We start from the raw sequence: 23,569 nt of genomic DNA on the forward strand, positions 1-23,569 counted from the left end.
TCGATGGATTACTTTTTAAAATCACTGAACTTAACAACCAAAGCCACTGCGTCTTTCCCACCAAATTGAAGTTCTCTCCTGCTGAGTGCCAAGTGTCCACTTATTGCAGAAATCTTTCCACGGCTCTTGGAAAGCTCGCCCCATTGGGAAAGTTCCAGAAACTCCTCCCTCCCGCAAACATGCCAAACAGTCCTGAACTTTTCCTATCTGCCACACCTCCAGGCTCTTTCTCCTGCCAGTTCCGGGAAGAAGAAATGGGAGGACTTAGGTGAGAGTTAAGTTTGAAAACTTAGCATCTGCCTCACAAGGAGTTGAAAAAGAAAACCTTCATTTCAGACAATTTGTGAAAATACATTTGCCACGAAAATGTTTAAAATCCCAGCAAAGCATTTTAAGGATAAAGTGCAATGAAAAGGCAAAGTGGAGAGAATATATTACCATCAAATCAATGTGTTGAGAACAGAAGCAACTGTTCAAGCCAGGAAAACTGCAACAATGCTTGCATTTCAAGAGCCATTCATTCACTGCCATACTAATATCCTCCTAATTCCTTCAATTACCCTTCTCCACCACGCACAGCACAAAAAAAGATATTTATTCCATCAATAAACCATTTTTGTGCAACTAAAATCTTTTAAAATTCTACTTCCATTGTTAATAAATGCCCATCGATAAATGTCCTCAATCCATTTCAAAACCTCAGGCTGTTGTCCATAATTGCTATCACGACTCTTGTCACTTATTTGACTTTAAAAAAAAGCTCTCCACAGGAATAGAAAACTGTCGATTTTATAAATCGCTGCATTATCTTGATCGTTTGATCAGGAATGGGAAGAAACTACATCAACTCATCGTTAAGGTTTCAAACAGAATACCAGCTGGTCACGCAGCAGAGAGCTGATGTGATACCATCCATTTTATGCTTGTGCTAAAATTAATTTTAGTGTTTGAATTTTGCTATCTATATTATGCAGCTCGATAAAGAAACTTCTCCACACAGGACATGCAGAGACCTACAGTAATCATACATTATGTCCAGATTAGTTTGTCTGAAAGCATTTTATAAATCTGAAGTTCACTGAGGTATTTTGCTGAATTCATTGGAGTTGCACGGTTAGAATCATGGTTAGCTCAACGCTGTTGCAGCACCAGTGATCGGGACCCGCGTTCAAACCTGACGCTGTCTGTGAAGAGTTTGTACATTTTCCCCCGTGATCTCTCCCTGGGGGCTCCGGTTTCCTCCCAACGTACAAGGGGTTGGTGGTCAATTGGGTGTGATTGAGGGGCATGAGCTCGTGGGCCAAAATGGCCTGCATATCTAAATCTAAATTTAAATACATGGTTTAGGGCAGTCATTCTCAATAGGGGTCACAGCACATTTAAGTAAAAGCCTCATTTTCTCTTCACCTCAAGTAACAGAATTTTTTTTAAAAGTTTTTTTTAATGTTGTCAGTAGGGAAGAATCAAAAACTTGACTCCTTCACAAGGAAGGGGACCCATGCACTTTGAGCAGGATCCCATAACCAAGAGAAAAAACCTGGAGAAGGGCTGGTTTTGGGTGAACAGTAAGAAATTGCCACAGATAAGAATCACAATTCATTCTTCCTACCTCTTTGCTTCCACCGACTTCAGATTCACTGCTGAAGTCTTCAGTATTTAGGTTTTCAAAATCCGATTCGCCAACAGCTATTGGAACGCGGACGGTAAGATTTGGGTTGTGAATGAAGGAATTGTGGTCATCGTCAATTATATACTTCTCCACGCTGCTCCCAATGCCACTTGTAGTGCCATTGCCATTCTTCTGGTAGTCCATCTCGCGGTTGATGTCAACACCAGTATGGTTCCCAATGTAGTTCACCTTCTTGTCGATGAGCTCATCCAGTGGCTTTGCCTCGTCCGCGTCTTTGCTCTTGAAATGTTTCTGAACAAACTCGTGCCCATACACTTTCATGAAGGCAATTCCTTTTTTGATCCGAATCACGGACAACTGAAGGTTGTTGATCTCCCCATCGTCATCAGTTGCTGCCAGATTATCGGCGCTGAAGGAACTCAGTAGTAAAGCCAGGAACAAGTTCAGCACCTGGAGCGCAACAAATGTTTCACCGAATTAGAAACAATGACCAGGATCGCTCCAAAACATTGCAGCAAGCATTTTATTCCCCCCCCCCCCCCCCCCCACACACACAACTTGGACCATGACTTTTGGAGCTGAGCACACACAGAATATTTTTGCTGAAGCATTCTCATATTGCCTACAAGCAGTGAACAGGGACATTAAAATTTTAGGCGGTGACAACCAAACCTCCTGTGCGGTTTTAATTCTGTGTATATTTTTCAGGACATCACATTCATTCTTGACATGGACAGGGATTCATGCAGGAAATAATGGATGTGCAAAAGGACATTGGACAATAATCTTGCTGTTCCAGGACATATACTTTTCAATTGAACACTTTCCCCTCAAGCTCGGTTTAAAAACACCAAGCAATTGAACCCTGGGAAGGACCCGACGGATTCGAAGACAGTAAATATAGCTCCACTTTTTTAAAAAAAAAATGAACCAGGCAAAAGGCAGGTAATTAGAAGACTGGTTAGCTTAATGTTTGTCATTGTGAAGATGCTTGAAGCTATTGTTAAGAAGAAAAAAAATAACAAGACACTGGGATAGAAACTGATCCATCAGGCATTCACAGCATGGATTCAAGTTTAACTAGTTTACAGGAGTTCTTTGAGGATGTACCAAGGGCAGTGGATAGAGGGGAACAGGTGGACGTGGAATACTTTGATTTCCAGAAGCCGTTTGGTAAGGTACCACACATTTCTGCATTAGATAAGGATGCATGGAGTTGGGGGTAATGCATGGAGAGAGGATGGATTAACCAATAGAAGGCAGAGTTGGGATAAATGGGCATTGATCCGGTTAGCAATCAGTGGGTAGTGGGGTACTGCCAGGGGCGCAGTGCTGCTGGAACGCACCGGAGGCCTCCCCCCCACCCCCACCCATTGAGCACTATCCTGGATGTACAAGGTAGCTGTTTCTTCCATGAATGGTCATCCTTCTTCCTCATGCTATAGTCCGCTCTCAATTATACAATGCCAAACTACAACATGGCGGCCACCAAAGTCAGGTCTCGTGAGACCTCGTTGTCATTTTTGGTGAACTCTGGCTCCTAAAACAAAGCACTGCGCCCCTGGGTACCGCAGGGATCAGCACTGGGCCCACAACTGCGTTCACAATATGTAGAAATGATTTGGAGGAGGAGACCAGGTTGGAGTTGATGACACAAAAATTTAAATGGGAAAGCAAATTGTGTAAAGGACACAGAGTGTCCGCAGAGAGATATGGACAGGTCCAGCAAGAGGGCGAGGGTCTGGCAGATGGAATACAATGTTAGTAAATGTTAGAATGAAAAATGGTAGGTTGGGCTATTATTTAAATGGCAGAAGATCACAGCATGGGGTTGGGTAGAGAGTCCTGAGAGTGTTTGTCTGTGAATTGCAAAAGGTTGGTTTTCAGGTGATCAAAAAGGCAAGTGGAACGTTGGCCATCATTGCTGGAGGGATTGAATTTAAGAGCAGCGAGGTTCTGCTGCAACTGTACAAGGTCCTGGTGAGGCCGCATCAGAACTGCTTCCTTGGGCAGAGTTTTCCAGATTCACTGCTCTCTGAGAGAAGCAGTTCCTCCTCACTTCTGTCCTAAATCTATTCCCCTGAATCATGAGGCTCCATCTTCAGTTCTAGTCTCACCTGCCAGTGGAAATCACCCCCCTGCTTCTATCTGATCCATTCCCTTCTTAATTTTCCATGTCTTTATGATTCCCCCCTCCCCACCATCCTTCTAAACTTCAGTTTCTACCCGAAACATTGATGTTATTCATCCTCGAGCAAGTTTTCACCAAAACCCTTATTGCTTACCACAAGATTGCCGATAACCATCACCATCATGAACACAGTAAGACACATCGTCTGGCCCGCCACTTCCATGCAGTCCCACATCGTTTCAATCCATTCACCACACAGTACACGGAAGACAATCAAGAAAGAGTGGAAAAAGTCATTCATGTGCCAACGGGGGAGAATGCAATCTTTATTGATCTTGCAGACGCAGTCCTTGTAGCTTTTACCAAACAGCTGCATGCCCACAACGGCAAAGATGAAGACAATAATCGCCAAAACCAAGGTCAGGTTTCCCAAGGCGCCGACAGAGTTGCCAATAATCTTTATCAACATGTTGAGCGTTGGCCAGGATTTTGCCAGTTTGAAAACTCGCAACTGTAAGACAAGTGGAAAAGCCGATCAGCACACGCGCGAAGAATTTCAACCACGGATCAGAGGACGCTAACACCAGGCCGTAAGGAACGTGCATTCATTGACCGCCTTTCACATCCTCAGGATGACCACAGTGCTTTGCAGTCAATGCATTGTATTTGATGGCAAGCATAGCAAATGAGGTTACAAGAGGGTGAGGTTGGGGAAAACTGGATTGTTGTGGTGTAGGTTTACATTGGTCAGCACAACATTGTGGGCTGGAAGGCCTATACTGTGCTGTGAGGTTCTATGCTATTTTTCCATCCAAATGCCAATAAGAAATCAATTGAAATTTCATTTTAAACTTCAACCTGATCCCATTCCATAACCTGCTCCTGTAACTGTTTTTCTTCTCGACCCTTCCCCTTTTCTACCCATTTCCCCACCTCTATTTGACCCATATCCTATCACCTCTTTAAACTTAATTTAGACAAACAGCACAGTGATAGGCCATTCCAGCCCACTGGTCATGCCGCTCAAACATCCCATTTAACCTACAACCCCCCATACGTTTTGGAGGGTGGGAGGAAACCGGAGCGCCCCCCCCGGGGGAAACCCACCTAGACACGGGGAGAATGTACAAACTACTTACAGACAGCGCCGGATTCGAACCTGTGTCACTGGAGCTGCAACAGCGATGCACTAACGGTTATGCTAACCCTGCCACCCCTCTTGGCTCCTTCACTAACATTTTTCTGCTCCCTCCCACCCTTCACCTTTTATATTTCCAATATCCCCCACCCACCTTAGAGTCAACAAAGTGTGCTGACCCCAAACTGTCCATCTCACTCCATGGATGCTGCCCGACCTGATGAGACCCTCCAGCTTCCCACCAGACACTCAATAGCAAATTGCACCTCGGTGGTTTGCACTTGCATCATCAGATTCCCGATCTGCTTCATGGTTGGTTCTGAATATCCAATCACCAAATTGGTCACCTTAACAATGACCTTGACCCTCCCCCACCCACAAAGCAAATGGCCAAAAATTTCTAGTGCACCTGAAGAGTTCCAGATTGCACCAATATTGCACACTTCTCCATGGCTTGTCAGATGAAGTGACTCTGAACTCAACAGCTGGGAAGGTGGACGAAGGCTGCAACAAATCAATCAGCTCCAATTGTCGTGATTTCCATTTCAATGGAATTGGTTGGTTAATTTGTGGAGTATCGTGCGCTTCTTGGAGTCCAACATCAAGTACACGTTAAACAAATACACGTACAGGCATCTTCGCCTGGTGAATCAACAGGACAAAGGCCATGATCCTTAACTACAAGGGATAGCCACATACTGCACATGAGCACCTCTGTGAACTTCCGTCCTGCCTGAAGCCAAAGCAGAGGGCTTTGGATGGGGCCACAGGGTAGGTCAGGGTGGAGGTGTTGTGCCTCTGCCAAGGTCAGGGGATGGGAAGAGAGAAAATGGAGGGCATAGCAGGGGTGGGCAAAGGATGAATGTGTGCTAATCACAAGAGAACAAATCCAGCAACCTCATGCCATGATCTGGAAACTCAGCCATCCCAGAGTGGAAACAATAGTTACTCCTGGGACAATGTGTCCTCATTTTCCCCACCAATACTCCAAGAAAAATCACACATGCAAAGGATGCCATCTCGCGCTCAATTTGTGTGGAAGTCTCAGTTGATACTATGCCAGGAAGTGCGCTGTTAAATTTCCAGAGTGATGCTGTATAATCCAGAAATAGCAGATGTCACATTTTACCCCAAAAAAGAAATCTATTTTCAATTCTATAATGCATTAGGTGATCACATTCCATCAAGTCAAAAAGGATTCCAAGGATTGCCTGAGCCCAAGCCCGAAACGTCGGTTCTGTATCTTTATCTTTGCTGTATAAAGGACACTGTTTGAACTGCTGAGTTTCCCCAGTGTTGTGTTTTTACTTCAATCACCATGTCTGCAGACTTTCACGTTTTACCCTTTATCAGCTGAAGTGGTGAACGCGGGCTTGATTTTGACTTTAATGTCAAAATGACAGCGCAGTTAGTACAACATTTTTACAGTGTCAGCGACCAGGATTCAATCCGGCACTGTCGTTAGGAGTTTGTACATTTTCCCCATATTCTGCAGGAGTTTCCATCCTTTAACAATGTACGAGGGTTAATTGCGGTATTGTGGTGGCACAGGCTTGTGGGCCGGAAGGTTCCATCACCATGTTGTATGCCTTAAAAAAAAAGAAAAATTTGGAAAGGTACATAAATGGGAGGGGTATGGACGGTTGTGGTCTGCGTGTAGATCAGTGGACTAGGTAGAATAATAGTTCAACACATACTAGAAGGGCTGAAGGGCCTGTTTCTGTGCTCTAGACCTCTTTGGTCTGATGATTCAAACTCCACTTTAGGACTGTTTATTCAGGAAATGACACTCCAGCATCTTCACTCTTCCAACATCAGATTTTCTTGCATCTTGCGGAGGTTTGGTATGACACTTGAAACCCTGGCAAATTTGTACAGGTGTGTGGTGGAAAGTGTGCTGACCGACTGCATCACGGCCTGGTTATGGGGACACCAACACCCCTGAGGGTAAAGCCCTCCAAACAGTAGTGGACACAGTTCAGGACATTATAGGCCAACCCCTCCCCACCATCGAGAACATCTACGGGGAACGCTGCCATCAGAGAGCAGCAGGGATCATCAAGGATCCACACCATCCAGCACACGCTCCGTTCTTGCTGCTGCCATCAGGAAAGAGGTGTAGGTGCCACAAGACTCGCCCCCATCAGGTTCACGAACAGCTGCTCCCCTTCCTCAACAACAAATTCAATCAGGGACTCATTTAAGGACTCTCACTAGGGGCACTTTATTGATTTTCTTTGTTCTTTCTGTATTGCACAGTCAGTTTGTTTACATTTGTTATCTGGTTACAGTTCTTTGTTTACATGTTTTATGCTGTGTGCAGCATTCTGCACTACCAATAAGTTCTGTCTCGCCTGCAGGAAAAAGAATGTATGTGATGTGTATGTCCTCTTGACAATAAATCGGAAATCAAATCATATGAGACACATTTCTGCTTTGCGTTTTAAATAAACACAGGAGACCATTCAGCCAGTTCAATTTGGGTTTGCTTTCACAGCAATTGCATCAATCATTCTTCACTACTCGCTTCAGACACTGGTGGAGGGCTTTGTGGGACTTCCTAAGGAGAGATAATGATTCAGGCATTCGGAACCAGGGGTGCGAGGAGATGCAACATGGGTCCGGGGCCTCGAGTTCAGACTCACTGCCGAGCAACGTGGAGATTATGGAGGTGTCAGAGGAGGCAGTAAAAGGTTCACGGGCTGTCAACATCTCTGAAGGGTCTCCTCTTTGCTTTATTTTGGCGAATCGTCATTTGTCTTTGCAAGACAAGCAAAGGAAAGATTTTTGTGCATCTTGTGCACATGGCTCTAAATGGAATCTTAAATTATAAACTTAAATGGGGCTCAAAGAATTATTGAGGACCCTTTCCATCCAGCACACAGTATCTTTGACCCACTACCGTCAGAAAGGAGGTACAGGAGCATCAAGATCAGGACAGCCAAGCTGAGGAATGGCTTCTTCCCACAGGCTGTGAGTTTGAAGAAGTGTTCAGTAACTGAGTCAATCATCCCAAAATATTGATTTTGTATTGTGTTGCTATGCATACATGATCATTGTGTGTGCACGCGAACGCACCGTGGCAACATCATTTTGTTGAGCTGTGGATAGAACAGGCCCTTCGGCCTACAAGGTTGAAATATATAGGTCAGCACAACTAAAAAAGTACTAAACCCTTCCTACCTTATAACCCTCTATTTTTCTTCTATTCACATGCCTAAGAGTCTCTTAAATGTCCCTCATGTTCCAGCCTTCACCACCCTACCCCTTGGTGAGGCATCCCACAACTCTGTGTCTCCCCTAAACCTCTCTCCTTTCACTTTGCCCACAATCAGTCATGTGATGAGGAACTTGAAATTGATATTTACCAATCGGAAGGACCTGAGTACAGACAATCCTTCAACATTTGCCAGACCAAGTTCCATCAAACTGAGGGACACAATAAACCCATCAAAAATGTTCCATCCTTCTTGAAAATAGTAGTATGGGTCCATTGCGATCAGCTTCATCACCATTTCAGCTGTGAAGATTGCAGTGAACACCTGAAAAAGACAAGCATTAGAATGATTCTCCATGATCCAGAAGGCAGGCACAGGGAGATAATGGGGAATGCTCAATTTTACAGTTGTCTACCAATTCTCTGCTGATCACACACATTGGAAACCTCCTGGGTTTGCATTGTTCCGGGTGCTCGACAGAAAGGCCTTCATCCATCCGCTACTGCACTCGACTTGAAGGTCACCTGATCTGCACAAAACAAGAGCAGCAGGGAGCCAAGCATGGTCTGAGGGTGTGTGGGAGGGCAGAGGCAGGTAGCAGTGAGCCCTAGACATCACCTGAAACTCAGGCCACAATCCGGCGACTGGTCACAATCCTGTTGCACACAGAGGGCCAGTAAATTCAACAGGAAAAGTCTCGGCCACACCCAAAAACCATTGAACCATTTTAAAATGGCACTGCTAGTGACATTTAAAACCTTCATCAATTTAAATAACAACCCCCCCCCCCCAACTCCATCCAAAGTAAATGTATTGAAAAACAAAAAAATACTCGAAAATATTAAGGTAAAGTGCAGTGCATTAAATCACTCACCTGTACTTACTTTTTTCCACAGTATCAATACACAAAATGGCTTGCAGATAGAGTCACAGAGAAGTACAACATGGAAACAGGCCCTTTGGCCCAACTCATTCATGCTGAATGAGCTAGTCGCCGGCACCACTCCTGATGAAGTTAAATACCGTATCCCTTTGATCTATCCTACGCCCTCAGGGTAAAGCTGAGGGTTCTCTCCTTGCCTCCTCCCCCCCAACCTCTTCACCTCCTCAGTACTTGAACACTTCACCACATCCATCCCTCAGCTCGTCTGAGAGCTGCTTTTGAGCGAATTAGGTCAGAGAGTGGCTGACAGCCAGCAGTTTCCTGTCGAACAGCCAGTGTCGAACTCAGACCCGACGTGCAGCCGGTAAAATGTGTGCCTCATCAAGGGTCGATGTGCTAAATGAGCGGACTACCGAACGGCACCATTATCCCTGTCGTTGCTTGAATGCTGGCATTAGTGCACCAACAAATGCCAAGCCATGAGAGTATTATGCAAGAACATATTGTATTTATAACATCACTGCATGAGTTGCTGTTGACAAACAACGGGAGGGCCCGAGAACAGGAAAACTACATCTGTCTCCAAGCAGGATGCTTTGCACCTATCACAGAACTCATTTTCTGCAAGATTATGGTGGATTTCATTGTTATCACTGACCTCAATAACCTTTCCCTTCAGTAAGAGAAGCACAAAATGGTAACCCTGCACCAAATGATCCCCCTGCTTGTGCTCTTAAAATGCAACATCAAGCTTTTGCAATATTTAGAGAAATCAAACAGAAAACTTCCCCTATGTTCTATTTTCCTTTCCTCTAGCTCGGTCTCTCTCTTTCCTTACCCTTCTCCTTCCCTCACTCGCTCCCTCTCTCTCTCTCTCTTCCCTCTCCTCCAGCTCTGCATTCACAGAGCCACCCCCTTCCCCGATCAATTCTCACCTTCTCTCTCTCCTACCCTCTTGTCCAGGTCCAATTACCACCTTTTGCCTGTTGGTCTGTGCTCCTCCCCCTGCCCTCTTTCCCCAGCCTTTGAATTCAGACACCTGTCTGCTTTTTGCTCACACCTTGAAGAAGGGCTTAGGCTCGAAATGTCGGTTATATATCTTTACCTCCTGTGGACGCTGCGAGACCGGCTGAGTTCCTCCAGCGTTTCTGTGCTTTTACTAAAGGGAAAACTTAGGTTTTTTTTAAAAAAGTACATTTGTTGCTTTGAAGCACTGTTCAAATTGTGATCCACATTTCCACCAGAAACATGATCAAGTATATTCGTTAATTTTACTTGTGATGCTTGGCCTCTGAGACAAGTGGCTGCACCGGTCTTGAGGCAGATAAATTGGAGTGAGTGGCCCATCACTGCCACCTCTACGTGCTGAACATTAGGTCCAAAATGTGATACTGCCTGCCAAAAGCAACTGAGAACTCAGGTAATATGATGATTAAAATGAGCTTCCAGATTTTTTGTTTAAAACAGAGAAGCATAACATCCATCGGTTACAAACAAAAACCATCGGAGAACCTCTCTAGAAAAGAGGAGAGAAATCGGACAAAGCAAATTGGAACCATTTTCGCCCAGGAGACTAGTCTGAAGCTAAAGGTCATAAATAGAGAAAGTTTGTACCACAGGATCATTCGGTCTACTGTGTTGGTCCTGGGTCAAGAATGTGGCCAGGTCCTTGGGTGCATTTAAGGCAGAGATTGATAGGTTCTTGATTAGCCTGGGCATCAAAGGGGAGAAGGCCGGGCAGTGGGGCTGATGGATCAGTTCGTGATTACTTGGTGGGCACACTCGACGGGCTTGTCTACTCCTTTGTCTCATGTGCTTGCCAGCCTAATCCCACTGTCTTTAACAGACCATGGTTCTTCAAGTATACGAACAACAATGTGATGCAGATTTCTACCTCTGCCACTCTCTCAAACAGAAAGTTCAAGACACTTCTCACCCCCTGGGCCAAAAAAATTTCTCTAATCCCTCAATAACTCTTTAAATCCATGTCCACTGGTTTCCAACACCCTGTTGGGGGAAATAGGTTTTTCCTATTCACTCTTTCCCGACACCTCAGAATTTTATGTTCAATTAAGCTTCCTCTCCTCCTCTTCTGTTCCAAAGAAACCCAAGCCATCCAATCTTCCATCACAGTTACAAGTTTGAGTACAGTTTACACTGCCAATAAGTCAATCTTCAAGGATTTATGTTTTTTAGACTGCAATGTTGGGAAAATTGGGGAAAAAAAATGAATATAATTACTGCCTGGGTGGTCACTCACACTGGGTGCCTTTTCAAGCTGCAAGTCCTGAGTGCAAAAGTCCTGTGGCTGGACGTGCAGTCAAGTGGATGACCGTCAATGAATTTTTCCGGTACGATTTACACTGCAGGCTTCCTCCAAAAAGTTGTAGGGGTCCTGCAGGATAAATCATGGGGCAGGAATTGATTCCAAATTCCTGCACAGTCCTTTTTAGACTGGCCGTGTCGTGGCAAAATTTCTACAGTCTAAAAACCGTAATTGTTACAACTTTGAGTACAGTTTACCCTACTGATAAGTGGTAATTCTGCCTGGCCCACAGGAAAGAATCTCAGGGTTGTCATGTGCATACACTGACAATAAATGTGAACTTTCCAGTGCCAGCAACATCCTCACAGATGTCCACTGTTTCTTCTCCAGTGTAATCAGAGCTTCCCACCAATGTAGTGACTAGAAAGCAAGTACTTGAGTAGTGATTCAGCTAGTGTTGCATACAGTTCGAAGATTACCCATCTGCTCTTAGATTCCGTGCTTTGGCTAAGAGGAATGACCCCATATGTCTCCTTAACCACATTATTCATCTGTGGACAGACATGCCATTCCTCCCATTGATTGTTTGTTCTCTTGCCTGGCTGCATCTCCACTAATAAATGCAATAGGGAAGAAGTTGTTGAGCTGGCTGGGACCCAGCCACTGAAGTAAGGTCCAGCAAATAGCAGAGGTGCATTTCAGGGAGAATATTCCAGAAAAACACCCAAGCATTTCAGGGGGAATATGCCAGAAAAACACCCAAGTGGGGGTGGGGTGGGGGGGGGGGGGAAAGAAGAAGGAAATGCAGATCAGATTTAATAAAATATGGTGGAACGCAGCTGACAGAGAAGAAAGGCAAGTTAGATTTGACGAGCATTGTATATCCATGTATATCACATAGGTGGATTCATTTGGAGACTTTGTTGAGGAAAAGAAAACTTGGACCATACACCTTACCAGGTTTCCCACAGACAAAATGTGTTCAAAATGTTCCGTCATGGGATAGTGCTCCATTGCCATGAAGAGTGTGTTGAGTCCAATGCAAATAGTAATAGCCAGGTCCACAAACGGGTCAAACACAAAGAGGTGCATGTACTCTTTCAGCTTCACCCACAAAGGGCAACATTCCCAGATCAGGAACATGTTAGCAAATTTATACCAGCAGGGCGGGCATTTTCGCTGAGACTCTTCAAGTTCTGAAATCAGAAAATGACAAACATCAGCAACAGATTGATGACGTAGCAACTTGTTACACCAAATAATGATTCACTGTTAATTACTTCATGATCATTCTACCCCTTCATATCTGAGAAATTAGCTGTCCAGTACTCTGCTGAGACCACAGGATTGGGTGGGTGAAGACCTCAAGAAAGCGTTGATGCAAGTTCACCTCTTGCACCCAGCCGCCCATGTGCTATGCCACATCAATTCCTTGCAGGGGGATGGTGGAGAGGGCAGTGCCATCCCTGACCAGTGTGCGTACATGCATACTTGTACGTGTGTGTAGCTGCAAATGGTCACCTTTGCTTTGGAATTATTAATAGGCAGTGCAATGTGATTAACTGCTATTGGGTTAAAAGAAGTGCCTGCAGATGTTTGCCAAACCATTGGAACAGAGTCACGTTAAATTTAGACAGACAGCCCGGTAAAAGGCCCTTCCAGCCCATGACCCACAAATACACCTACAAACCCTATACATTTTGAAGGGTGGGAGGAAACTGGAGCAACCCCACACAGACACGGGGAGAATGCACAAATCCTTAAAGGCAGTGCAGGATTCGAACCCAGGTCACCGGTGCTGTATTAGCACTGCACTAACCACTATGCAAACAGTCATTGCTGAGTTGGTGGCTTGCAAGTTTATTCTCTTCCTTATCCACAAGGTTGCACCAAGTATCCAGAGCTGCACAACTCAACTTCACTGTGGAGAAAGTCACAGATGAGCATAATGTCCCATCCTTCCACAATGTTCCCGTGTCCGTTTTTGGAAAGGTTGCTGGGAGGACCATCAGAAACATGCTCTTGAACTTCAGGCCACTGTTGCACTGAAACTCCTCCACTTGCTTGATCAACTTGGTCTGCTGCGAGGAAATCAACATGGACTGCAAAGCTTTGTGTCCGATGTGTAAACATCTGAGCACCCTGAGAGGTAAACTTCTCAATTGTCAAAAAGATATCACCATCCTTGCAACCTCAACGAAAAGTCATTCAGTGCTAGCACGTTCCGATTTACATCAATGGAGTGGTGGTGGAACAGTTACAGAGCTTCAAATTCCTGGGGGTCCATATCTCTGCTGATCTCACTTGGTCTTTTAATTCATCAACGTTGATCAAAAAGGCACAACAGCATCTTTACTTTTTGAGATGTATGAGGAAGTTACACCTCCGCCCTAGAATACTACTGAATTTCTAGAGAGCCTGCTGACATACAGTATTTCGATGTGGTATGGGAATTGTTCTGTACAAAATCGTAAGCACCCCAACAGGGAGTGAAAACTGCCCGACAGATTGTTGGAATGCAATTGCATCCCATTGAATCTATCTATAGGGGATGATGTTTGGACAGGGCAAGGAATATCATTAAAGATGCAACACTCTCCTTCCATCGGGCAGATAGTTCGCTCGAGAACTACCAGACTTAAAAAGAGCTTTTTTTCATGACATCATGATAATGTGAAACACCAATTCATGGCGTTGAACGGGGCTGCACTTATATTTCAGAATCAGTAATCTTTTTTAATAATTTATTTTGGAATAATGTGGTTTTAAATGTACATGGTTTATTGTGCATTGTTTTATTGCACGTGTTATTGTTAACGTATGAACATTCCAGTCTATGCTGATTACGTTTCATTGACTGGTCGACCAGCATAATGACAATAAAGTGCATCACATCACAACCAGATGGCATTAACGTCAACTTCTCTGATTTCTGTTAGCTTCCACCCTACCCATGTTGAATCTCCACACATTCTACATTTGATGCATCTACTTTCACTTAAATCAAAAGGTCACAACTGAAGAATAATGCAGCCATTTCAATTCTTGAAATGAGAACAGGGTTTTACATCTGCTTCCCACAACTATTCAGTTGTTGAGTGCCAAACTCCGCTAATATCTCACTCAGATGTGGCTAAAATGTTATGCCTGGTCTGTTTCAACCCAAGCATTTTAGATGCAGGGAGATTGTTATGAGCCCAAAGGACCCCAAAATCCAGCAGCAACAGACATTCACCAAGACAAGTGGCTTTCAAACCAAAAGTTATTTTTAATCAACTTCAAACATGAAAATAGAATCAAACTTTAACTTAACTCTATACTTATACTATATCCTATACTCACATACTCACCCAAATTACCCCCTTCTAATTCTAACCGTGTGTGTGTGTGTGTGTGTGTGTGTGTGTGTGTGTGTGTGTGTGTGTGTGTGTGTGTGTGTGTGTGTGTGTGTGTGTGTGTGTGTGTGTGTGTGTGTGTGTGCATTTAAGGAAAGTTCTTTGGTTCACAGTTCAATCTCACTTCTCCTTCTTCCAAGTTCTCTGGTTGCAGGCAATCACCATACTGTGCACAGAATTTAATATGTATAAAGTTCACCAGGCTTGGTGCTTGAAAGGTAAATGTTTACTGCTAAGGAAGGTTCTTGTAGGGTTTGCAGAGAGAGATATTTGCTGCTCCAGGATTTCCACAACTGAGGTACCACCACTAGTCACCTCAGGGTCTCGCTGTTGAAATTTGCCCCATCAGGTTCTTCTAGATGGTAACCTCTTTCTTCAAGCTACCATAGAGTTCCATTCCTTCCTCTATTTCAAGAGAAACATCAGACAGATAATACTTCCAGCCATCTACTGCTCTGGAACTTGCTTTCATCAGTTTCAAACAGTTTTTCCTGGATTGCACTTTTCAGTTACTTGTCAGTGTCCCTCACACTGACTGACTGACTGAGCTGTTAACTCGACTCTCTCTCTTTTCCAACTGAAACTCCAAAGAGAGCATGTGACTCATGTGATTTGCAAAACCCCCACCTTCTCCAGCAAACAACAGGAGTTCTTTCTTCTTCTCAAGTTGTTATCTTAGGTAAACAATCCAGGAGTGCCCTTTCTGTGCACTCTGGGAAACCCTTGAAAAGAGCTTCCATCACCCATCTTGTCTCCAGTTCCAAACAATGGTCATTCATTTTATGACGTCAGTTCAATTAACACCTACTTGTGAAAGGTGCTTACATTCGCCAAGAGATCTTCGATATTTCTTTGGTCTTTCAAATAAGATCTGTTTTAAAATATGTATATGTATGTGACCTACTCTAAATCTTATTAATTCTCCCCAAATATTAATATTGTTACAAGATCCAGCATGGTAACAGGCTCTTCTGGCCCAAATATACCCGTGTGACCAACTAACCACTTACATCTTTTGAAAGGTGGGAGGAAACTGGGGCACCCAGAGGAATCCCACACAGACACGGGGAGAATGTACAAGCTCCTTGCAGACAGCGGCGCATTCGAACCTGGAATGCTGTAATAATGTTCTCCTCCTATTTTAATCTTGGCACAAAGATCTCACGTTGCTGTGAACCTCTCCAGCCAGAAAGGATGCCAAATGTGTTAGTTTACCAGATCCATGAGAAAGAACAAGGAGAGTGAAACAATTTCTATCTCTAAGAATGGTGGGAGAATGGCAAATCAGTTGACTGCCACTGTAAAAGAATTAGAATTACCTTCTAATATTGGCTTAGAAGTTCCTGAGCAGAAATCAGGAATGGGAACTGATAAATGTTTGTCCCCCCATGACGAATTGGAACATTCCTACTTACAGCCCTCTGAAATTTCCCATCCCAATGGAAATAAGGTGAATCAGATGGGAAGACACAACTGAGCATTTAGCCACGAGGTTGTGGCTGGTTCCAAATGATGTGGTGGAATCCTTGTAGGAACTGAACCGCACCCTTATAAAGTAAACAGCATACTCATTTTCAATCCCCTGGAGGCTCACCCACCGCAGATTGAAAATAAACACGTGCGGCTGACGTACCTTCCAGTGTGTTTGTCAGTACACTTAAAACACTGTTTGCTCGGTCTTTCCTCCCGAACGATGCATTCAACTGGTCCATGGAAACCAAGAGGGAGCCAGAAAGTTTCTTTTTACTTTCAATTTCAGTGGTAGGCTGCAAGTAGTTAAATTGAAATTAGTACAGATTCAAACATTTCTTTCATGTGATCAATGGAAGTGTGCAGGTTGCATGCTTCATCCATAGATTAGCAGGTGAGCAAAGGACAGAGTACAAGTGTCAGTTCAACTCAGTGATTGGCAACCACTGAGGTAGCACCCTTCACTTCCCTGGCTAAGTATTTCATCTTGCATTTATGTGCAGCTTTCCATTTTTATAAGCACGCTGAATAATCCATATATTTCGCTTAGATTTATGTAATAAGAGCTGTTCAATCCTGGTGGCATGACTTTTGGTCAGTAACAAACGGGAAAACGTACAAAAGAATTATTCCAATTTAATGACACTGGTGCTAGCAATGTGCACAACACAACTCGACAGCAATTGTCTAGCCTTTGAAACTCCCAAATTCAGCTTCATTCTCGTCCTCAACTATTGTTTGAGCTGAAGTCCATTCATTTATGACCTTGAGCACAGAGTTCAATGGTTTCCCTGCTTCTATCTTTCAAAATGCAGGACCTCTGTCCCCAACACTTTTCCCCACAAAAAAAAAGTCACACGTGCACCATCATCCCCAGAAGTCAACTTTAATATCCTTGCTTGATGGCTTGATGAAGCCTTGATGAAGGGCTCAGGCCCGAAACATTGGACTTTTATCTTTATCTCTGTGAGATAAAGGACACTGTTTGACTTGCATTGTGTTTTTACTTCAACCAAAGTGTCTGCAGAGTTTCATGTTTTGCCCCTTTAATATCCTTGCTCCAGTCTTTAACTCCCTCCTTGTTCCAATCGAAACCAATGTGACCATATGTTCCATTATCTCTTGTTCTGAATTACACCTTTTGCTCTGCTCCACCTATGGAGATCAGATTTTCAGTCAAGATGCCTTTTCCCACTAAGCAACTCCTCCAAGCTCTTCTCCAGTCCTCTGCAAAATCTGCTTTCACTAAGTAAGATTCCCCTTTTTAAATACACTTCTCGCCAAAGTCAATATTTCTCATTGGCTATATGAAGGTCATCTTACCTTATTGCAAGAGAAATCAGATAAAATATGTTCCTTCTCTACATATTCCACAACTCTGAGTGATATTCATAAAGAGTAAGACAAAAGCATCAGCGATACAACACAAAGGGTGTCGGCGTGGTTTCAAACACAAAAATAGACTACTAGATTTAAAAATACTCTGCTACCCATTCCTGTCCTCCCTCCCATTCTTGTGAAAGAGCAAGTTTAATGAATATACTTAACAAAGGGTTAATGAATTGGGTGAGAATATTGTTGCCTTGTAACATAGGTGAGAATGTGACTGCCTTCTAACATGACCTTCCCTGTGCTGTAGTGAGATCGTAACTAACACCAAGGACGTCCTGTTTTGCAGACACCACAAGGGAACATATTGTTGTAAGAACAGGAATCGCCAGCTGTGTGAAACTTGTAGGGTCTCACGCAGACCCCTGCTTGTATAAAAATGGGATGGATACTCCATATGCCTTGAGTGGGGCTCAGTGTAGAGAACAAGTTTCTTTCTACTCCTCATTCCCACCAGTGTTATCAAGGCTGAAGAAAGGAAACTGTTGTGCGCTTAATTGGTTCTGCTGTTTATTACCGTATGGGCTGACGTTCACACAATCTGCTTGCCTCCAATCAAATTTTGTTCTAAAAGGCATAGCACTATGATTAAAGCTTAACAAACAGAACAAATACATGACCCATACGTCGAGCTCCTTTCCAAGGTGGCCAGGCAAGCCTCTCAGTTCATGTGGCTCTTGGAGTTGACCAAGAAACGATGGCCATGCTAGCGTCCCGCATGACCGAATGATAAATTTGTGTTTCTAGGGAGCACTACCCTGCAATTTGCGCCTTTTGGCGTGTACGGAGTTCCCTCAACCCGCCAGTCGTTCCAGTGAGCAGATGAAAAGAGAGAACCCCATCTCATTCCAAGGAAGAATATCCATCCAAAACCTAAGCTACTTTTGTCTGTTCCGATTCTGATGGTCACATTGTAAATATAAAGCGTCATCCGTTCTCATTTTGTTTAACCCATGAATTTGAAATGTTCCGACAGGAACTCTGGTAAATTCCACATTTTGTCTTTTTCAGACGATAATAACAATACCTTGTCAGATAGTGGAATTTACCAGTGCGCAGAGTTCTTTTGGAACATTTCAAATTGACAGGTTAAACACAAATATCAGTGAAGTGGTAATAATTGAAAGTAGTTTAAAATCAGAACAGATGATGCTTTATATTTACAATGTGCCTGTCAGGATCTGAATAGACAAACACCTCACGCTTCAGATGGAACGACTGGGCGGCTGAGGGAAAACCCAGCACGCAAATGGGCACAAGTAGCAGGGTGGTACTCCTTTCTACGCAAATTTATAATTCAGTCACATGATTGGGCGATGCGAGCAGGTACAGGTCAAGAGCCGTCAAGTGCTTCTCATGTGAAAACCCTTTCATTCCCGGAATCATCCAAGTGAACCATGACTGAACCCTCCCCAATGTCAGCACATCCTTTCTTAAATGAGGAGCCCAAGACCACTCACAATACTCCACGTGACACCCATAGTGACTACTCATGACCCCAGATTGACTTCATGACTCAAGTTGTCCAACTGCTCTGGGAGGTGGGATTCGAACTCACAACCCTGGTTCATGGCTCTGGATAGCAAACCAGTTGGTTAACATTACAGTACACTTGAACGATTGGGGAGGGGAATCTCATCTACCACTTCCAATACTTCTTTCTGATCTCCAAAGCAATAGATGAAGAGAACGACCAAGGAATGAGCTACTGCAATCATTACACAAGTTTATTTTTTTGTCCCCAAAATTGCCATCCAAGAAATATCTTCCAGAGGAGTGTGACAATTTGATGCATTAGCTTCAGCAAACTCAGAGACAAGTAGGCTATTTTCAAGTTCACAAGCTGTAACGAGAATGACGCAGCAGAGATCAAGGCCAGAGGTTCAGCTGTTCCCTAGCAGAGACAAAAGGACCAGATGTGTTCGGAGCTTGCAGATAAAGAGGTGGGAAATTTAGTGATGTAAAGGAGAGTTTTCAAAGTGAAAGCGAGTGGGCCAAAAGGTAGCAAATAAAATAGAACAACTAGAATGGGAACCAATCAACGCTGTCTGGAAGAAGAGCAGAATATGTAATCAGCCTGAAGCTCTTAAAACACAACGCTGGAGAAACCAGCAGGTCAAACAGTGTCCTTTATGAAAAGATACATCAACAGGCCTGAGCCCTTCATCAAAGTGTAAGTAAAATGTAGACAGATGTCCAAACAAAATGGTTGCTATGTATTTTGACATTTGCTACATAAAGGTACAAGGACTGCCTAAAGAAATCTCTTGGTGCCTGCCACATTGACCACCGCCAGTGGGCTGATAACGCCTCAAACCGTGCATCTTGGCGCCTCACAGTTTGGCGGGCAGCAGCCTCCTTTGAAGAAGACCGCAGAGCCTACCTCACTGACAAAAGGCAAAGGAGGAAAAACCCAACACCCAACCCCAACCAACCAATTTTCCCTTGCAACCGCTGCAATCGTGTCTGCCTGTCCCGCATCGGACTGGTCAGCCACAAACGAGTCTGCAGCTGACGTGGACTTTTTACCCCCTCCATAAATCTTCGTCCGCGAAGCCAAGCCAAAGACATAAAGGACACAGTTTGACCTGCTGAGTTTCTCCAGCATCATGTTTTTATTTCAACCACGGTGTCTGCAGACTTTCGTGTTTTACACTGAAGCTCTTAAACATAGGCGTTCAGAGAGACCCGGTTGTATACTGACACATGGAACACAAAGTTAGCAAATAGGTATAGCAAGGAAGTAGGACAATGGAGCGTTGACCTGATTTGCAAGATGTGTCGAATTGGTCTTCCAGCACACGGAGATGTCGGGGAGGGAATGTTGCCAACTGGCACATTTCAGGCTGCAGGAGTATGTGCTGAGGGACGCACTGAGGCTTGGTGCAGCCAATGTGAGGGCGTTGTGAGGGAGGGTCACAGTCTAGAGTCCTACGATTACCGGGCACTGAGGGGCTGAGACCAAGGGGAAGTCCCTCAACCAACAAGGGGGTGAGGGTGGTAAACAACATAGTGGTAATGGTGAAAATAGAAGGGAATCTAACAATGTATAGTGATGGACATGCATTGACATGACATTAAGGGTGTGAAGCGAAAGAACAGTTTTCTTTTTGTAAATCGTTTGTTGTGAATAAACTTTATTTTTGATTGAAAATGGCTTGAGGACTGTGTTATCTTATTACCAGCAACAGGCTTGCTTTTGAGGTAAAACTTTACTAAATTAATCTTTGCCACGAAGAACTCAACTTAGAAGGAAAGACTGAACAAATTTAAAAAAACAGGAGTGGAGAAGAATTTGAAGATCCTATTCAAGTACAAGATTCTTGGGGAGAATCAATGAGGTCAATGGTGTTAGGATGCTTTCCTTTGTTAGAGATGATTGTGTTGACCACCCAAGACTGAGGAAGAATTTCTTCTCCGAGGTTTGTGAATCTTTGGAATTCCCCATCTCAAAGAGCAAGGGGGAAATCTTGGGTGACTGGGGAAAATTAAGGATGATGGGACTGAGATTGGTGGGTGTGGCCAAATTCATCCAATCAGCGTGAGGTTATGTCAGAGTAGGCTCATGAGGCCACACAACATTTATGCTCCTCTAACCTCAGGCATCTCTCAACTTCAGGCGAATATATCAATGGTCTTCACCTGGGAACATTCTTCTCTATTTCCCCCACCATTTTTGCCTTCTATACATGTCCTGGAGCACTCCCAGAGAGTAAGTAGTCACAGGCAGCACGGAAATTGGGTCATTTACTCATTGTCTTCCTGAAACATGATCCATTTTGCTGAACTCTTCTCCCCAATAACTTTGGGATTAAACAACTCATGTTCAACACTGGAGACAAAGGTCATTTTTGCCTTTTCCATTCATTCTTCATCTGTACTGGCAGCAACCTTCCATCCCCCCCCCACCCCACCCCACGTGGCGCTGCTTCTGACAGAGACAGCACAGAGGAAAGTGAACATTTTTGCATGGGCCTGCGCAAGGTGCTGCCATCACTGGACCAGGTTCCTCTGAGTTCCACAGGAGGCAAAGACAAACCTGATGGAAGTTCTGCAAGCTGCCATCTTTAATCTTGCACGCGTCACAAGCCACAACACACGCGCGGCCTGCGCACCAAATCCGCAGCAGGGCCTCGCAAACATTCATACAATTGCAATTTCACAACTTCCTGTCGCATTTAATGGTTGAATTATTGGAACTCTTCCAATTGTACCATTCCAACAAATGAGGTCCACTTTTCGGTTCTGCATGCAAACAGAATGGTTGTTGCTTTTAATTCAAGACAGGCTTATTACAGTCTTGCAGGTTCCTTCAGTAGAAATATTTCTTCAGTGGGCTTGCGTAGGTCAACGGTGTCCAACGATATCGGGAAACTGCTCCGTGCCCAAGATTTTGTTACTGAGCATTCGGAATTAAAATGCAAATGAACAAATGACCTTGTGACGTTGAAGAATCTCAACCTGCACCGGATGAGCAGAGCGAGGTGCAGGAAATGGTCGCCGACTGTCTGCTACAGTTTACTGAAACTCCCTCGTCAGGACTTCTGCACAGCTGTTCGTCATCACATGACTGGCCTGTTGTCAAAACAGAGAGCAGGTGAAACACACCTCCCCCACAAGAGTCACTACCTTCACTGGGATGGCCCAGCTGGAACAAATTGGAACCAAATGTGGACACCGTGAAGTCGTACGCAACCCAGTCAACCTTGCAAAGTCCTCCTCAGAAAATTCTGGGAACGGGTGATTAAATTGGGAGAGCTATCTCACGGACTCATCAAGCAAGAGCAGAATACAGTTGTACTGAAACATCAGATGCGATATGCCAGAAGCTTCCTTCCCAATCCCTGGACAAGTGTCCATCCTATCAGTAGATCAGAGCCACAGATGAGAGCGAGTAGGTCTTGGGGGTCCTCAATGTGCATCCCAACCAGAATCAGAATTTATTGTCATGAACGTGTCACAAAATTCGTTGTTTTGCAGCAGCGTCACAGTGGAAACATTTCCATAAATCACCTTACAAAATAACCAAAAATAGTGCATGAAAAGTCAAAGAAAGGCAGTGTCTTCGGTTCATTGATCATTCAGGAATCTGATGGCGGAGGGGAAGAAGCTGTCCTTGTGCCGCTGAGCGCTCGTCTTCAGGCTCCTGAACCTTTTTCCTGATGGTAGCAGAGTGAAGAGGGCCTGGCCTGGGTGGTGGGGGTCCTTGAGGATAGAGGCGGCTTTCTTAAGACACTGCCTCATGTCGATATCCTCGATGGAGTGAAGTCTGGTGCCTGTGATGTCGCAGGCCGAGTTAACAATGCTCTGGAGTTTATTCGTGTCCTGAGTGTTGGCATCTCCAAACCGTAGAAGTTTTCAAGGGCCTTCAGTGATGTACCAAATCTCCTCAAACACCTCGCAAAGTATAACTGCTGGCAAGCCCTCTTCATGATTGCTCCATCTTCTGCCTGACCTAATGAGTTCCTCCAGCAAATACACAAAGGTATCTGCTATATAAAGGACACTGTTTGACCTCTGAGTTTTTCCAGCATTGTGTTTTGAAGGCAAGATCAAGTGAGAAGATTATTACCTAAATGGTGTCCGATTAGGAAAAGGAGAGATGCAACGAGACCTGGGTGTTGCTGTGCACCAGTCATTGAAAGTGGGCACGCAGGTACAGCAGACAGGGAGGAAAGCGAATGGTATGTTGGCATTCATAGCAAGATGATTCAAGTACAGGAGCAGAGAGGTTCTACTGCAGCCGTACAGGGCCTTGGTGAGATCACACCTGGAGTATTGTGGACAGTTTTAATTTCCTTATCTGAGGAAAGACATCCTTGCCATAGAGGGAGTGCAAAAAAGGTTCACTAGATTGATACCAGGGATGGCAGGACTTACATATGAAGAAAGGCTGGATCGACTAGTCTTGTATTCGCTGGAGTATAGAAGATTGGAGGAGTGGGGGGTATCTTATAGAAACATATAAAATTCTTAAGGGATTGGACAAGTTAGACGCAGGAAAGTTGTTCCCGATGTTGGGGAAAACTAGAACCCGGGGTCACAATTT

General features: G+C 44.3%; 1 protein-coding gene across 8 annotated transcripts in view; it reads right to left on the bottom strand.

The window, feature by feature from the left end:
* Positions 1-23,569, bottom strand: part of LOC138747450 (sodium channel protein type 8 subunit alpha-like) — a 225,583-nt gene that overhangs the window by 46,783 nt on the left and 155,231 nt on the right. For all 8 annotated transcript variants that reach the window (XM_069906685.1, XM_069906684.1, XM_069906686.1 and 5 more), the window contains 5 exons: positions 16,295-16,427; positions 12,224-12,462; positions 8,268-8,441; positions 3,916-4,272; positions 1,610-2,080 (listed from right to left, as the gene is read on the bottom strand). In XM_069906685.1, coding sequence (XP_069762786.1) covers positions 1,610-2,080; positions 3,916-4,272; positions 8,268-8,441; positions 12,224-12,462; positions 16,295-16,427 — 1,374 coding nt within the window. The remainder of the gene's footprint in view (positions 1-1,609; positions 2,081-3,915; positions 4,273-8,267; positions 8,442-12,223; positions 12,463-16,294; positions 16,428-23,569) is intronic.

The sequence above is a fragment of the Narcine bancroftii genome, chromosome 12, assembly GCF_036971445.1.
Source record: "Narcine bancroftii isolate sNarBan1 chromosome 12, sNarBan1.hap1, whole genome shotgun sequence".
NCBI classification, from domain to species: Eukaryota; Metazoa; Chordata; class Chondrichthyes; order Torpediniformes; family Narcinidae; genus Narcine; species Narcine bancroftii.